The 17,169-nt window shown below is 45.7% G+C and overlaps 2 protein-coding genes across 4 annotated transcripts in view; one reads left to right on the forward strand and one right to left on the reverse strand.

The window, feature by feature from the left end:
• Positions 1-17,169, reverse strand: part of LOC143775152 (exonuclease 3'-5' domain-containing protein 2-like) — a 77,631-nt gene that overhangs the window by 46,195 nt on the left and 14,267 nt on the right. Inside the window, exon 6 of one of the 2 annotated variants that reach the window (XM_077262997.1) lies at positions 16,484-17,112. The exons of the other annotated variant lie outside the window; for it this stretch is intronic. Coding sequence (XP_077119112.1) covers positions 17,046-17,112 — 67 coding nt within the window. The 3' untranslated portion in view covers positions 16,484-17,045. Of the gene's footprint in view, positions 1-16,483; positions 17,113-17,169 lie in introns of those variants that run through there. 2 annotated transcript variants of the gene reach the window in all.
• Positions 1-17,169, forward strand: part of LOC143775137 (uncharacterized) — a 140,435-nt gene that overhangs the window by 26,915 nt on the left and 96,351 nt on the right. The window lies entirely within an intron of this gene.

Below are 17,169 nucleotides of genomic sequence, written 5' to 3' on the forward strand. Positions count from 1 at the left end.
TACCAAATGAAAAGCAGAGTCTGGAGGAAGAGTGGAGAGGCCACAATCCAAGCTGCTTGAGGTCTAGTGTGAAGTTTCCACAATCGGTGATGGTTTGGGGAGCCATGCCATCTGCTGGTGTAGGGCCACTGTGTCTTATCAAGACCAAAGTCAGCACAGCCGTCTACCAGGAAATTTTAGAGTACTTCGTACTTCCCTCTGCCGACAAACTTTTTGGAGATAGAAATTTCTTTCTCCAGCAGGACTTGGCACCTGTCCACACTGCCAAAAGTGCCAATACTTGGTTTAAAAACCGTATCACTGTGCTTAATTGGCCAGCAAACTTGCCTGACCTTAACCTCAGAGAATCTATGGGGTTTTGTCAAGAGGGAGATGAGACACCAGACCCAATAATGCAGACAAGCTGAAGGCTGCGTTCAAAGCAACCTTGGGCTTCCATAACGCCTCAGCAGTGCCACAGGCTGATCGCCTCCATGCCACACCACATTGATGCAGTAATTGATGCAAAAGGAGCCCTGACTAAGTATTGAGTGCATTTACTGAACATACATTTATTCAGACTCCCATGACAGCACCACGAGAGAGGGGATCCGCCCTTCAGGAACAGGAAACCTACAGATACAAAAGGGCGGCACCTCTCCCACGTATCAGTTGGTTTCCTGTTCCTATAGGGACTGGATCCTACAGAAGGCCCAGGCCGACTCCGGTAGCGAGGGGGTCTCCTACCTAGACCGGTGCGGAGTTCCTGGAGGCATCACGGTGGTCCTGGCAGGGCTGCACGTCAGTGATGCAGGGAGCGGTGGGCCAGCGGTCTCTGTCTCCAGCCGGCGCCAGGTAAGTATGTGCCCCTCGCTGTGTTCCCAGGGTGTGGGAATGCGATTCCGGGGGGCCGTCCGGGACACCGCTGTCTGTCCGGATGTCCCGCGCTGCTCTCGGCACCGACAGGAAGCGCTGGGTGCCGCGGTCTCGTCTAGGGGCGGAGTCGGCGTGTGTTGTCGGGGTTGCCTCGCATGCGCGGTGGCTCCAATATGGCGGCGCCCACCGGTAATTGTAAGGCAGGTCCTGCCTGTCACCTGCACCTGGGGGGCGGCGAATCAGGGGGCAGCGCCAGGCAAGTCTGCTGAACCGGAAGAGGGGGATATAAGCAGGCTCCAGGTCGGACCCTTGCTTCTGCCATTAAGCGTCAGGATGGAGAGTGACCATGAGCAGCAGGGCCTGCTGCCGGAAGAGACTCGTCAGAAGCCCAAAGCCAAGGACCATGCCAGGAAAAGTGACAATTCCGGTCGTAAAAGCTCCTCCAAGCAAGGATCGGACGCATCATTCAGAAAGGACCCCCCCTCGTATTCCGGTATCTTTTTTTGTTTAATTTTTTTTCTCTGCAGCCACTGGTAAGTGATCTACGAGAGAGTGCACTTAGTGACGCAGTCCCCCTCATATCATTTATTTTAGGGGAAAAAGTGTATCGGTAAGGCTAAACAAAAGGAATGCGCCCTCTGTGGAGTTCCCTTACCAGATTCATGCCCGAAAAAATTATGTGGCCCCTGTATCCAGCAGACGGTGAGGTCTCAGGGGAAGGGTGGAGTGGCACTAAGTCTAGGAAGACTACATTGCCTTGCTATACTCCCTCAGGTAGCGGAAGAATCTTCCAATATGGCGACAAGCCTGAAGGAAATGATTAGGGCAGAAGTTAAGCAGAGTCTTAAGTCCCTATCTCAAGCCGGACCCTCAAAATCCAAAGGTTCCCGGGTCTCTGATTCTTCAGGGAATGATGATGGAGATGAGGGCTCCTACGATTCATGTTCCTCGACCTCCTCGTCGGGAGAAGATTCGGGCCGCTTTTGTTTACCTCTTGATAGTTGACAAATTGGTCAAGTCAGTCAGGGGAACAATGGGCATTGCAGATCCCAAGCCGCAGTTATCCAAGGAAGAGATTATGTTCAGTGGACTGGATCAGAAAAGACGTACATCATTTCCATTAAATGAGAACATTCAGGAACTTATTCTTTAACCCCTTCCCGACCCATGACGCCTATGTGGCGTCATGGAATGATCGCGTCCCTGCAGATCGGATGAAGGGGTTAACTCCTATTTTACCCGATCTGCAGGGAGAGGGGGAGTGGTACTTCAGCCCAGGGGGGGTGGCTTCACCCCCCCGTGGCTACGATCGCTCTGATTGGCAGTTTCACTTTCAACAGCCAATCGGAGCGATTTGTAATATTTCACCTAAAAAACTGGTGAAATATTACAATCCAGCCATGGCCGATGCTGCAATACCATCGGCCATGGCTGGAAAACCTGAAGTGACCCCCCCCAGTGCTCCGTTATGGGGTCCGGTCCCCTCCGTCCTGTGCTCCGCTCCCCCGTCCTCCTGCCCGCTCCCCCCCCTGCTCCTATGTCACCCCCCGGTGCTCCGACGCCCCCCCCGTGCCCCGATCTCCCCCCCCTTATACTTACCGAGGCTCCCGGTGTCGGTCCGTCTCCTTGCTGGGCGCCGCCATCTTCCAAAATGGCGGGCGCATGCTCAGTGCGCCCGCCGAATCTGCCGGCTGGCAGATTCATTACAAGTACATTTTGATCGCTGTGGTAGGTTCTATCACAGCGATCAAAATAAAAAAATAATAAATAAAACCCCCCCTTATCACCCCCATAGGTAGGGACAATAATAAAATAAAGAAAATATTTTTTTTTCTTTTTCCACTAGGGTTAGAACTAGGGTTAGGGGTAGGGTTAGGGTTACGGGTAGGGTTAGGGGTAGGGTTATGGCATGTGCACACAGAGCAGATCGGCCGCGGATCCGCAGCGGATTGGCCGCTGCGAATTCGAAGCAGTTTTCCAACAGGTTTACAGTACCATGTACACCTAAGGAAAACCAAATCCGCTGTGCCCATGGTGCGGAAAATTCCGTGCAGAAACGCTGTATTGTATTTTCCGCAGCATGTCAATTCTTTGTGCGGATTCCGCAGCGTTTTACACCTGTTCCTCAATAGGAATCCGCAGGTGAAATCCGCACAAAAAAACACTGGAAATCTGCTGTAAATCCGCAGGTAAAACGCAGTGCCTTTTACCTGCAGATTTTTCAAAAATCGTGCGGAAAAATCTCACACGAATCCGCAACGTGGGCACATAGCCTTAGGGTTAGGGTTGGAATTAGGGCTAGGGTTTGAAATGGGGTTAAGATTAGGCTTGTGGTTAGGGTTACGGATAGGGTTAGGGGTGTGTTGGGGTTACAGTTGTGGTTAGGGTTGGGATTAGGGTTACGATTGGGATTAGGGTTAGGATTAGGGTTGGAATTAGGGTTACGGGTGTGTTGGGGTTAGGGTTGTGATTAGGGTTATGGCTACAGTTGGGATTAGGATTAGGGGTGTGTTGGGGTTAGTATTGAGGGGTTTCCACTGTTTAGGCACATCAGGGGTCTCCAAACGCAACATGGCGCCACCATTGATTCCAGCCAATCTTGCGTTCAAAAAGTCAAATGGTGCTCCCGCCCTTCCAAGCCCCGACGTGCGCCCAAACAGTGGTTTACCCCCACATATGGGGTATCAGCGTACTCACAACAAACTGGGCAACAAATATTGGGGGTCCAAATTCTCCTGTTACCCTTGTGAAAATAAAAAATTGCTTGCTAAAACATCTTTTTTGAGGAAAGAAAAATGATTTTTTATTTTCACGGCTCTGCGTTGTAAACTTCTGTGAAGCACCTGGGGGTTGTAAGTGCTCACTATGCATCTAGATAAGTTCCTTGGGGGGTCTAGTTTCCAAAATGGGGTCACTTGTAGGGGAGCTCCAATGTTTAGGCACACAGGGGCTCTCCAAACGCGACATGGTGTCCGCTAACGATTGGAGCTAATTTTCCATTCAAAAAGTCAAATGGCACACCTCCCCTTCCGAGCCTTGCCGTGCACCCAAACAGTGGTTTACCCCCACATATGAGGTATCGGCATACTCAGGAGAAATTGCCCAACAAATTTTAGGATCCATTTTATCCTGTTGCCCATGTGAAAATGAAAGAATTGAGGCTAAAAGAAATTGTGTGAAAAAAAAAAAGTACTTTTTCATTTTTGCGGATCAATTTGTGAAGCACCTGGGGGTTTAAAGTGCTCACTATGCCTCTAGATGAGTTCCTTGGGGGGTCTAGTTTCCAAAATGGGGTCACTTGTGGAGGAGCTCCAATGTTTAGGAACGCAGGGGCTTTCCAAACGCGACATGGTGTCCGCTAACGATGGAGATAATTTTCCATTCAAAAAGTCAAATGGCGCTCCTTCCCTTCCGAGCCTTACCATGTGCCCAAACAGTGGTTTACCCCCACATGTGAGGTATCAGCGTACTCAGGACAAATTGGACAACAACGTCCGTGGTCCAGTTTCTCCTTTTACCCTTGGGAAAATAAAAAAATTGTTGCTAAAAGATCATTTTTGTGACTAAAAAGTTAAATGTTCATTTTTTACTTCCATGTTGCTTCTGCTGCTGTAAAACACCTGAAGGGTTAATAAACTTCTTGAATGTGGTTTTGAGCACGTTGAGGGGTGCAGTTTTTAGAATGGTGTCACTTTTGGGTATTTTCAGCCATATAGAACCCTCAAACTGACTTCAAATGTGAGGTGGTCCCTAAAAAAAAAATGGTTTTGTAAATTTTGTTGTAAAAATGAGAAATCACTGGTCAAATTTTAACCCTTAACTTCCTAGCAAAAAAAAAATTTGTTTCAAAAATTGTGCTGGTGTAAAGTAGACATGTGGGAAATGTTATTTATTAACTATTTTGTGTCACATAACTCTCTGGTTTAACAGAATAAAAATTCATAATGTGAAAATTGCGAAATTTTCAAAATTTTTGCCAAATTTCCATTTTTTTCACAAATAATTTCTGAGTTTATCGACCTAAATTTACCACTAACGAAGCCCAATATGTCACGAAAAAACAGTCTCAGAATCGCTAGGATCCGTTGAAGCGTTCCTGAGTTATTACCTCATAAAGGGACACTGGTCAGAATTGCAAAAAACGGCAAGGTCATGAAGGGGTTAAAGAATGGAAGAAGCCTGAGAACAAAGGTTCCCTGCCACTAGCTCTAAAGTGTAGGTATCCTTTTGACGATCCAGCAGTCAATACTTGGGACAAGGCCCCTAAACTAGATGCAGCTGTGGCCAAAGTCTCCAAAACGAGCTTCGCTGCCTTTTGAAGATTTGGGATCTCTTAAGGATCCACTTGACAGGAAGGCAGATTCCTTCCTGAAGGGAGCCTGGGAAATGGCGGCTGGTTCCTCAAGGCCAGCAGTAGCATCTACCTGTACAGCAAGATCAATGATGGTCTGGCTGGACCAGTTGGAATCCCAGTTAAAGGAAGGTGCTTCTAGAGACGTTACGTTAAATGCTCTACCAGTCATCCAGGAGGCCGCTGCCTTCTTATCAGATGCTTCTGTCGACTCAGTGAAGATGGCGGCTAGAGCGGCAGGTCTATCTAATGCTGCGAGAAGAGCCCTATGGTTGAAATGCTGGTCAGGGGACATTCAGGCGAGATCAAAGCTCTGCGCCATTCCATGCAAAGAAGAGTATTTATTCGGTCCAGCATTGGATGAATTACTAGAGAATGATGGCGATAAGAAGTTCCCCAATCTATACACGTCTTATCGTCGTCTCTTCAAGAAAAGATTTGGTCGGGGAAGAAAACGTACATTTTCACCCACTAGGGACCGATTTAGAGGGGAAGAAAGGCGTAGAAGAGGTACGGGATTTATGTTCCGTCGTTCCTCAAGGGAAAGGAAGAAGCCAGAACAATGACTAGAGTTGCCGGTAGGGGAGAGGTTGTTGGCCTTTTCTGCTGTATGGTCAGAAATCACAAATAGTAACTGGGTGCGATGCGTTCTCAGGGACTCAAACTTGAGTTTAATTGTATCCCAGGTTATAGCTTTAAACTTGCTCCCCTGTGTGCTTCTCCCATTGAACAGTCGGCGTTAGAATCGGAAGTCAAATCTTTGTCTGAAAAATGTACTGATAAAAATCCCAGATTCTGAAAGAGGTAGAGGATTTTACTCTCCTCTGTTTCTTATCCAGAAACCCGATAAAACTTTTAGGACCATTATAAATCTTAGGTCCCTCAATAGTTTTTTGGTCAAACATACCTTTAAAATGGAATCTATTAGTTCAACAATAAAGATGCTGTTTAAAGACTGTTTCATGGTAGTAGTGGCTTTATAACATGCTTACTATCATGTACCTATTCATACGGATTTCCAACAACTCTTAAGGGTGGCGGTTTTTATGGGGGGAATAGTTTGCCACTTTCAATATAAGGCACTTCCCTTTGGGTTATCGGCTGCCCCCAGAGTATTTACAAAAATAGTTGCGGAGGTTATGGCACATTTGCGAGAATCCAATATTCTCATTGTCCCATACTTGATGACTTTCTCATAGTGGGGAATTCAGCGGATCATTGCCTATCGCAATGGGAGGTGGCTAGGAGAAAACTAGAACATTATAGGCTGGATAATAAATTATGCTAAATTCCGGTTACAGCCCCTAAAAAGTTCAAAAGTTCCTAGGTCTGCTGTTGGATTCAGATACCCAGCAGTGCTGTCTTCCCCCGGATAAGTCAATTCAAATTCAGCATCTGGTGTTAAAAGCAATTGATAAACCCACCATGACCCTTAGACAGGCCATGTCCCTTTTTAGGGTCCCTGACATGTATTCCGGCTGTCATGTGGTCTCAGCTTCACACTAGACCTCTTCAAAAAGATGTTTTGAGGAATGATAGGGCCATAGGAGGGTCCTTAGATGAAAAAATAACATTGAACCCATTAACCCTTAGGTTGCTTAGATGGTGGCTAGACAGGGATAAATTAGCCGTAGGTGTTCCTTGGGTAGTAGATATAACTCGAGTGATAACCACAGATGCTAGCCCCTCAGGGTGGGGGGGGGGCTCACATGGGTGACATCGTGGTTCAGGGACAATGGGACTCCCTTACAACGACTTCATCCAACCAAAAGGAGTTAATGGCCATTGAATTATCGGTTAAACTCCTCATATACCTACAGGGTCACCACTTCAGGATCCTTTCGGACAGCCAGTTGGCGGTGGCCTATATAAACCATCAAGGTGGGACACGTTCCGAGGCTCTGATGCAGGTGGCAGATCGCCTTTTCCAGACAGCAGAGACACATTTTCTATCTTCAACTTCGCTCCACATCAGGGGAAAAGAAAATATAAAGGCAGACTCTCAGCCGCAATACCCTAAGGCAAGGCGAATGGTCTTTAAACAGGGACATCTTCAATCTGATTGACCCCATTTGCAGACAATCAGAGGTAGACCTCTTTGCCACCAAATGCAACAGAAAAGTGAGAATTTTGTTCCTTGAATCCCAGGGAGAATCCTCTGGCAGTGGATGCCTTCTGATAAAATGGGATTTTCAGTTGGCCTACGCTTTCCCGACACTGAACCTGTTGCCTCTAGTGGTGAGGAAAATCAGGGAGGATGGGGCAAAAGTTACACTGATTGCCCCGTTCTGGCCCATTAGGACCTGGTTCGTATGGCTCAGGACAATGTCGGTGGACGATCCTTGGGTGCTTCCAGACATTCTGGACTTGCTTTGCCAAGGTCCGATCAGCCATCCACAAGTGAAGGGACTCCATTTAACGGCATGGAGTTTGAGCGGTCGTTGTTAAAGGACAGAGGCTTCTCCCTGAATTTAGTAGATACTCTCAAGAAGAGTAGGAAGCAGGTTACAACTAAGATCTACTCTAGAACTTGGAACAAGTTCCTAGCCATATCAGACTTCGATATAAAAAATGGCTTGCCAAATTCTAGAATTTTTGCAGAAGGGATTGGAATTAAATCTTTCCACGAGTACACTAAAAGTACAAATCTCAGCCCTGGGAGCCCTATTTTCTTGTAATATTGCCAACAATTATTGGGTTTCGAGGTTTATTAAGGACGTGGGTAGAGCTAGGCCCATACATAAGAGTATGTGGGATCTTAATCTAGTCCTTTCATCTTTGACAAATGAGCCCTTCGAACCCCTACAAATCAGCCTCAATAAAACTACTATCCCTCAAAACAGCTTTTCTGGTAGCGATAACATCTGCATGTAGGGTAGGAGATATTCAAGCACTTCCCAGGCTTCCCCCTTACACTGAATTCTTGCAGGATAGGGTAATCCTCAGGCCGGACCCAGCTTACTTGCCAAAAGTATCACATTTCCACAGGGCTCAGGAAATGGTTCTACCATTATTTCTCCCTAATCCTTCTAACTCTAAAGAAGAGTCTCCATAACTTAGATGTCAGAAGATGTCTTCTGCATTATATCTCAGTCACTGATACTTGGAAAAAAGAGAATGCACTATTCTTATCCTTTCAGGGTCCTAGGAAAGGGTATAGGGTATCGAAATGCACACTAGCTAGATGGATTAGGGAGGCTTTCTCTGGCTTATACAGCAGGTGGGGGTCCGGCTCCGCAGAATCTGAGGGTGCATTCCACCCGGGCCATGGCATCATCCTGGGCAGAGAGATGTGGAGTATCAATCGAACAGATATGTAAGGCAGCCACATGGTCATCCCCTTCCACCCTTTTCAAACACTATTGGTTGGACTTGGGGTGCTCCTCAGATCTCACCTTCCGGTTAAGGGTGCTGCAGGCTATAGTCCCTCCCAAAGGTAGCTTACATCTCTGTAAATCTCTCGTGGTGCTGTCATGGGAGTCCGAATAAAGCATTAAGCTACTTACTGGTAGCAGCGTTTTTCGGAGGCCCATGACAGCACTACGAGAGAGGGGGTCTGCCCTTCAGGAACAGGAAACCTACAGATACAAAAGGGCGGCACCTCTCCCACGTATCAGTTATATTCCAGAGATTGAGAGGACTACCACGGTTAGTAGCGCATGATAGATATAGATAGATATAAAGTGGGGCAAAACACCGGATTACGTACCGGTAATGCTCTTTTATAGAGCCACGACAGCACCCACTTGAGAGAGGGGATCCGCCCCTAGGAACAGGAAACCCTATGGAGAGATAAAAGGGGCGGTCCCCCTCGCTCCCACAGTTGGGTTACAGAGATTGCGAGGAACCGCCCACCAGATTTAGTAGGCAATATGATTTCATCAATTATCATTAGTTAATTTAGTATGGCTAACTATAAGAACCAAAAACACCCTTAATCGTGCTTTTATAAAAATAACTTAATAGGGTGGGAAGTGAAGGGGTGCTGTCGTGGCTCTATAAAAGAGCATTACCGGTACGTAATCCGGTGTTTTCTCTTCGCCACGACAGCACCCACTTGAGAGACTTTCAGAGATAGTCATTTGGGAGGGATCACAGTGTTAAGAACTGATCTACCAAAGGACAGGTCAGATGAGGAAGACAAATCCAATCTATAGTGATTATAGAATGTAGTAGGAGAAGCCCAGGTTGCGGCCTTACATATCAGTTCTATTGGAACTTCCGCACGCTCGGCCCAGGATGATGCTATCGCCCGAGTGGAATGTGCTTTTACAGTCTCAGGCGGGTTCTCCCCTTTGGATGAATAGGCCAGACATATTGCATCCCGAATCCACCGAGATAAAGTACCCTTCGTGATTCCATCTCCTTTCCTATGGCCCTGGAAGGAAATAAAGAGAGCCCTGCTCTTCCTCCAGGTGCTAGTTCTGTCTAAATAGGCTAATATGGCTCTCCTCACATCTAATGTGTGGTATTTTTGTTCTTCCTGATTCGTAGGGTTATCATAGAAGGAGGGAAGAAAAATTTCCTGTGATCTATGGAATTTAGTACATACTTTGGGCAAGTAGGAAGGGTCTGTTTTCAGGACAATTCTATCTGGATATACAGACATAAATGGTGGATCTATCGATAATGCCTGTATGTCACTTACTCTTCTAGCTGACACCAAAGCAACAAGGAGAGCTGTCTTGATGGAGACATGTTTTATGTGAGCTGAATGTAGTGGCTCAAAGGGGTGGTCTGTTAGAGCTTCGAGGACCAAATTAACATCCCAAGGTGGTACATGGGGAATTTGGACTGTTTCTGATCTTTGGCAAGCTGCGATAAATCTAGCTACCCACCTGTCACCTGCAATATCGTGACCATATAAAGCACCAAGCGCAGAAATGTGTACTTTTAAGGTACTGACTGCCAGACCTAAATCGCGTCCTTTTTGAAGAAATTCTAGAATCATAGGGATATGAATTTTGTTTGATAGTGCTGTTGGGTAGAGGTTTAAAAAATTTTTTTCCACACTCACATAAATGGATGTGGTGGATTTCTTCCTACTCAGTAGCAGAGTGTCAATTACTTTGTTAGAGAACCCTCTCATTTTTAGCAGCTGCCTCTCAAATGCCAGGCTGTCAACCGCAGACCCTTCACCTGAGGGTGGTTGAAGGGGCCTTGAGAGAGAAGATCCTGATCCTCCGGAAGGATCCATGGGTCTGAGATTGACATGGCTCTCAGCCAGGAAAACCATGGCCTCTTGGGCCAAAATGGAGCTATTAAGATCACATGAGCTCTGTCTTCCCTTATCTTCCTGATTACCGTTGGAAGAAGTATTAGAGGGGGAAAGGCATATGCTTTCTGGAATGTCCATGGGACTTGCAGAGCATCGAAGATATCTGGATTGTCGGATCGGAACAATGAAGCGAACCTTTTGACTTGTCTGTTGCGTCTCGTCGCAAAAAGGTCTATCTCGGGAGTGCCCCATTTTTTGACTCATTAAAAAGATACGTCGGCTGAGAACCCACTCTCCTTGGCGAAGAGTGTGGCGGCTGAGGAAATCCGCTCTTGGATTGTCGACTCCTCTTACGTGCAGTGCTGACAAGGATAGAAGGTGCTCCTCTGCTATGGATAGAATGTTGCCAGTTATAAACATGAGAGCTTCTGATCTCGTTCCCCCTTGGTGATTTAAGTATGCCACCGCTGTCATGTTGTCTGAAAGGATTCTTGTATGCTTTCCGTGTAGCTGTGGAAGAAATTTACATATGGCATAATAGATAGCCTTCAGTTCTTTTTTATTAGAAGAATCGTTCGATTCTTCAAGAGACCACAGACCTTGAGCTATTTGATCTCCTAAGTGTGCTCCCCAACCACTAGGACTGGCATCGGTAAAGATTGTTTTTGAAGGTTTAATCACCCAGGGAACCCCACTGGTAAAATGATTGTGATCTAACCACCAGGTAAGGGAATTTAACACGTCTGTTGGTAAAGATAATCTGCTATCTAATTGGCCTTGTAACCTCTCTTCTTGTTGCAGAATGTTGTACTGTAATTTTCTACTATGGTATTGAGCCCATGGGACAGCTGGGATACACGATGTGAAAGAACCCAGAAGGGACATCCCTTCTCTTAGGGAAATTAGGGGGTTATTAATCACCGATTGTACTTTGTTTATGATTGCTATTTGTTTAGAGTCAGGAAGAAAGCACCTCTGACTTGTAGAGTCTAGAATAAGGCCTAGGAATGTTTGTCGAGTTGTGGGGGATAATCTGGATTTTTCCCAGTTTACTAACCACCCTAATTCCTGCAGGGATGAAATTGTATCAAGTACTCGCTGATGGCATTGGGAAAAGGAGTTACCCACTATCAAAAGGTCATCTAAATATGGTATTACAAGTGTGTCTTTTAATCTCAAGTATGACATTACTTCCGACATTAATTTTGTGAAGACTCTCGGGGCTATCGACAGTCCAAAGGGCATTGCTGTATATTGATAATGCCTTACTTGACCTCCCATCATAACTGCCACCCGAAGATATTGCTGATGCTCAATGAAGATTGGTAGATGATAATACGCATCTTTAAGGTCAAGCACTGCCATAAAGCAATGGGGAAACAGAAGCTTAATAGTTGATCGTATAGATTCCATTTTAAAGGTTTGGTTTTCTAGAAAGACGTTTAGTCTTTTCAGGTTAATTATTGTTCTAAACGATCCGTCTGGTTTCGGAATCAAAAATAAAGGGGAATAAAAACCTCTTCCTCTTTGATGAAAAGGGACTTCCACTAGTACCCCTTTGGACAGGAGATTTATTATTTCTTGTTCCAAGGCCTCTTGTTGTGATTGAGACCTTAAGGAAGTCAATAGAAATGAGTCCGGAGGGACTCGGGCAAATTTCAATTTTAGACCCGTAGAAATGAGGCTAGTTGCCCACGGATTAGAAGTTATTGTCAGCCATTGTGACGAAAAGAAAGACAACCTACCACCAACGGGTAGATCTGTCCTAACGGGGTTTATCCTCAGGCTTAAATGGACGCTTTCCGAAGAACGCTCCTTTCTGTTTAAAGTCTTTATTAGCCCAGCGGTCTTGGTTTTTATAGTCCTTTTTCCTATTAAACATGGGCTTTCGGAACGCTCTCCTGTAGGATGGAAGATAAGTGTTATTGGGGAACCCCTTCTTCCTCTCACCTGCTTTAGTTAATATTTCGTCTAACTTAGTACCAAAAAGGTACTCACCCTGGCAGGGAAGACCGCATAACTTAGACTTTGTTTGGGGATCTCCTTTCCACCCCTTTAGCCATAAGGCTCGACGAGCCGCGTTAGTCAGACCTGCCGATTTGGCCGCTAGCCGTATGGAATCAGCTGAGGAATCCGCTAAAAAGGCTGTAGCTCCTCTAATTAACGGCAAGGAAGAGATTAATCTATCTCGGGAAAGGCCGCTTTTTAATCCTTCTTCTAAATCGTTCAACCAGACCAACATGGACCTGGCAGTGCATGTGGCTGATATAGCCGGCCTGAAGGCTCCAGTACAGGATTCCCATGCCCTCTTTAGGAGGGTATCGGCCTTCCGGTCAAGCGGGTCTTGCAAGGAACCGGAATCTTCCACGGGCAATAAAGATTTTCTAGAAGTGGAGGCCACTGCTGCATCCACCTTCGGGGCTTTTAACCATATGGAGAAATCTTCATCGTTAAAGGGATAGCGTCTTTTTGATGAAGACGGTAATCCTCTTTGTCCCTGGCTTTCCCACTCCTTTTTGACTACATTCTTTATTGCTGGAATCACAGGAAAAGAAGGTTTTTTTCTTCTCTGACAGGCCTGCAAACATCACGTCCTGTGGAGTTTTAGGGGTTTTTGTTTCCTCAATACCCATGGTGTTACAAACTGATCTTACTAAATTATCAATACTATCTGTGGGAAAGCATGTATCTCTCTCATCATCTGAGGAAATGATCTTTTGGGAACCATCCGAATCTTCAATATCAGAGGACTGTTCAGACCTAGGGGAATTATATTTTCTCCTACTCTCGGGAATTTTATCCGAGCTTTGGAAGGCCCGCAATTCTTCTCTAATCATACTCCTAATATCTTCCGACCTTACTGAAGATTCCTCACGTAAGGTGGATTCGATGCAAGGTTGGCACAGTTTCTTTAAATAATTATCAGGGAGCGGCTGAGAGCATAATGCACATTGTATGTGTTTTGTTTTCCCCGTTCTTTTTGCCTAGGAAATATAGACAAAGAGGGGAAGTGTAATCAGCGTAAAAGGGCACAGACACACACTCACCCAGTGAGGTTGTTTTTTACAATACCGGCTGATGAGGAGGAGACGGAGGCACAGATGGAACTGACCGGCCCGACTTCTTTTCTCTGGCGCTTTTAGAAGAAGACCTGCGGCTGCTGCTTGTGCGGCTGACAGGTGTAATAGCGGTGACTTCGGATGAAGCCATCGCTGGGTCCTGTGGAGATGCCATGATGGACGCCGGAGGATCAGTGCCGGCGTCCTTTTCTAATGGGGGCCGCCATCTTGCTTCCTGCCGTACCCGGAAGTGACTGCTACATCCGGGTTGCGGCCATTCTGTATGCGCCTGCGCAGCCACCAGCATCAGCGCAGGCGCCGTCTCTCCTGAGTCACCCCGGAAGTTTGCGGTACTGCTTCCGGGGGATAATACACCGGACCCACGCTGCCTGCGCACCATCCGAGATGGCGCCGCAGGATCACCTTACCCCAGCGTTTCGGTCCCTGCAGGTCGGCTGGGTGAATTTTCGTGAGCCAGGCGACTCCCCGGACCTGGCCTCACGGTACCTGCCAGCAGAGGGGGGAAGCTACCATAGGACCCCCGACGCTGCTTCCAGCTTCTGGAGCCCTTGCCGTCCCATAAAGGTAAACCGCGCAAGCGGCATCCAGGCTGGGTATCCTCTTCTCTCCACGCGTCTCCCGTAGGAACAGGAAACCAACTGTGGGAGCGAGGGGGACCGCCCCTTTTATCTCTCCATAGGGTTTCCTGTTCCTAGGGGCGGATCCCCTCTCTCAAGTGGGTGCTGTCGTGGCGAAGAGAAAAAAGTATTTAGTCAGTCAGCAATAGTGCAAGTTCCACCACTTAAAGATGAGGAGGCGTCTGTAATTTACATCATAGGTAGACCTCAACTATGGGAGACAAACTGAGAAACAAAAATCCAGAAAATCACATTGTCTGTTTTTTTTTATCATTTTATTTGCATATTAGGGTGGAAAATAAGTATTTGGTCAGAAACAAAATTTCATCTCAATACTTTGTCATTGCCAACAAAGGATGTATTACAGAGGTCAAACGTTTTCTGTAAGTCTTCACAAGGTTGCCAACCACTGTTGTTGGTATGTTGGCCCATTCCTCCATGCAGATCTCCTCTAGAGCAGTGATGTTTTTGGCTTTTCGCTTGGCAACACGGACTTTCAAATCCCTCCAAAGGTTTTCTATAGGGTTGAGATCTGCATGGAGGAATGGGCCAACATACCAACAACAGTGTGTGGCAACCTTGTGAAGACTTACAGAAAACGTTTGACCTCTGTCATTGCCAACAAAGGATGTATTACAAAGTATTGAGATGAAATTTTGTTTCTGACCAAATACTTATTTTCCACCATAATATGCAAATAAAATGATAAAAAAACAGACTGTGATTTTCTGGATTTTTGTTTCTCAGTTTGTCTCCCATAGTTGAGGTCTACCTATGATGTAAATTACAGACGCCTCCTCATCTTTTTAAGTGGTGGAACTTGCACTATTGCTGACTGACTAAATACTTTTTTGCCCCACTTTATATCTATCTATATATATCATGTGCTTCTAACCGCGGTAGTCCTCTCAATCTCTGGAATATAACTGATACGTGGGAGAGGTGCCGCCCTTTTGTATCTGTAGGTTTCCTGTTCCTGAAGGGCGGATCCCCTCTCTCGTGGTGCTGTCATGGGAGTCCGAATAAATGTATGTTCAGTAAATGCACTCAATACTTAGTCAGGGCTCCTTCTGCATCAATTACTGCATCAATGTGGTGTGGCATGGAGGCGATCAGCCTGTGGCACTGCTGAGGCGTTATGGAAGCCCAAGGTTGCTTTGAACGCAGCCTTCAGCTTGTCTGCATTATTGGGTCTGGTGTCTCATCTCCCTCTTGACAACACCCCATAGATTCTCTATGAGGTTAAGGTCAGGCAAGTTTGCTGGCCAATTAAGCACAGTGATACGGTTTTTAAACCAAGTATTGGCACTTTTGGCAGTGTGGACAGGTGCCAAGTCCTGCTGGAGAAAGAAATTTCTATCTCCAAAAAGTTTGTCGGCAGAGGGAAGTACGAAGTGCTCTAAAATTTCCTGGTAGACGGCTGTGCTGACTTTGGTCTTGATAAGACACAGTGGCCCTACACCAGCAGATGGCATGGCTCCCCAAACCATCACCGATTGTGGAAACTTCACACTAGACCTCAAGCAGCTTGGATTGTGGCCTCTCCACTCTTCCTCCAGACTCTGCTTTTCATTTGGTAATCTAGGTCCCAAAGTTTACTTTCATCTGAAAAAAACCACCTTAGACCACTAAGCAACAGTACAGTTCTTCTCCTTGGCCCAGGTAAGACATCTGGCGTTGTCTATTGGTCATGAGTTGCTTGACACAAGGAATACGACACTTGTAGCCCATGTACTGGATTCGTCTGTGTGTGGTGGCTCTTGAAGCTATGACTCTTGCAGCAGTCCACTCCTTTTGAAACTCCCTCAAATTTTTGAATGGCTTTTTCTTAACCTTTTCCAGAAAGTGGTAATCCCAATTGCTTGTGTGCCTTTTTCTACCACATATTTTCCTTCCACTCAACTTTCCATTAATATGCTTGGATACAGCACTCTGAACAGCCAGCTTCTTTAACAATGAACTCTTATGGCTTACGCTCCTTGTGGAGTGTGACAATGACTGCCTTCTGGACATCTGTCAAGTCAGAAGTCTTCCCCATGATTGGGGAGGGTTCTGAAACAGATTAAGGAACCTTTTTAAATGCTTAGGAAACCTTTGCAGATGTTTGGTAATTATTCCAATTTACTGAGATAATGACTTGGGATTTCATTGGCTGTAAGCCATAATAATCAACATTAACAGAAAAACCCTTGAAATACATCACTGTTTGTAATGACTATGAGTTTCACTTTTTGTATTGAAGAACTGAAATAAATTGTTTGATAATATTTTAATTCTGTGAGAAGCACCTATACATATATTAATTTAAAATCACTTTCAATTTTGGAAAAACCTGTTTAAAAGAATAAGATTGGTTGGTTTTAAAGGGATTATAACTTTAGGACAGGCCATCACTTTACGCTTTGTTAAATGTGTGCAGATCTAGGAGAATTGACCTAAAGAGCTGCATTTAGGGCAATTTCACACCAGGTGTTCTCAGCATTTTTTTCTGCAGCAAAACCTGATGATCTCTTGGCAGGAAAGAAGCCAAAGAAAAAGAAAAAACAAAACAAGTGAGATTGGGGAAATAATCAGCCACATGGGATTGTGATGTCTTTAGGGATTCTAGACACCAAACCAACATATGGATACGTAGCTGGGCTTTAGTGTTCCAAAACATGCCTATAGCAAAAATCTGGATGTTTGTGAGCAACAGTTTTCAAGCTTTAGGGCTCATTTCCACTTGCGAGGAAAACGGACGAGTGCAATCTGATTAAAAAAAATAAATAAATTATATATATTTTGCACTCGCATAACAATCGCATACATTACATCCGTTTTTTTCGGTCCAGATTACGGACCGTTTTTTCTCTCGCAAGTGGAAATGAGCCCTTACTCCATGTGTTGAGGCCTCTCATACAGCAAAATAGTGCATGCACAAGTAGTCATATGGCAGTAGCAGTACCCCTTGTTACAGAGTAAGGAACGGAGGTGTACTGAGCTTGTCTGCATCTAGGAATGGACATTGTCATTGGAGAGGGGTCACCAAATCTGGACAAGCAAGATTTT

This window comes from Ranitomeya variabilis, chromosome 1 (assembly GCF_051348905.1).
Source record: "Ranitomeya variabilis isolate aRanVar5 chromosome 1, aRanVar5.hap1, whole genome shotgun sequence".
In the NCBI taxonomy this organism is placed as follows: Eukaryota; Metazoa; Chordata; class Amphibia; order Anura; family Dendrobatidae; genus Ranitomeya; species Ranitomeya variabilis.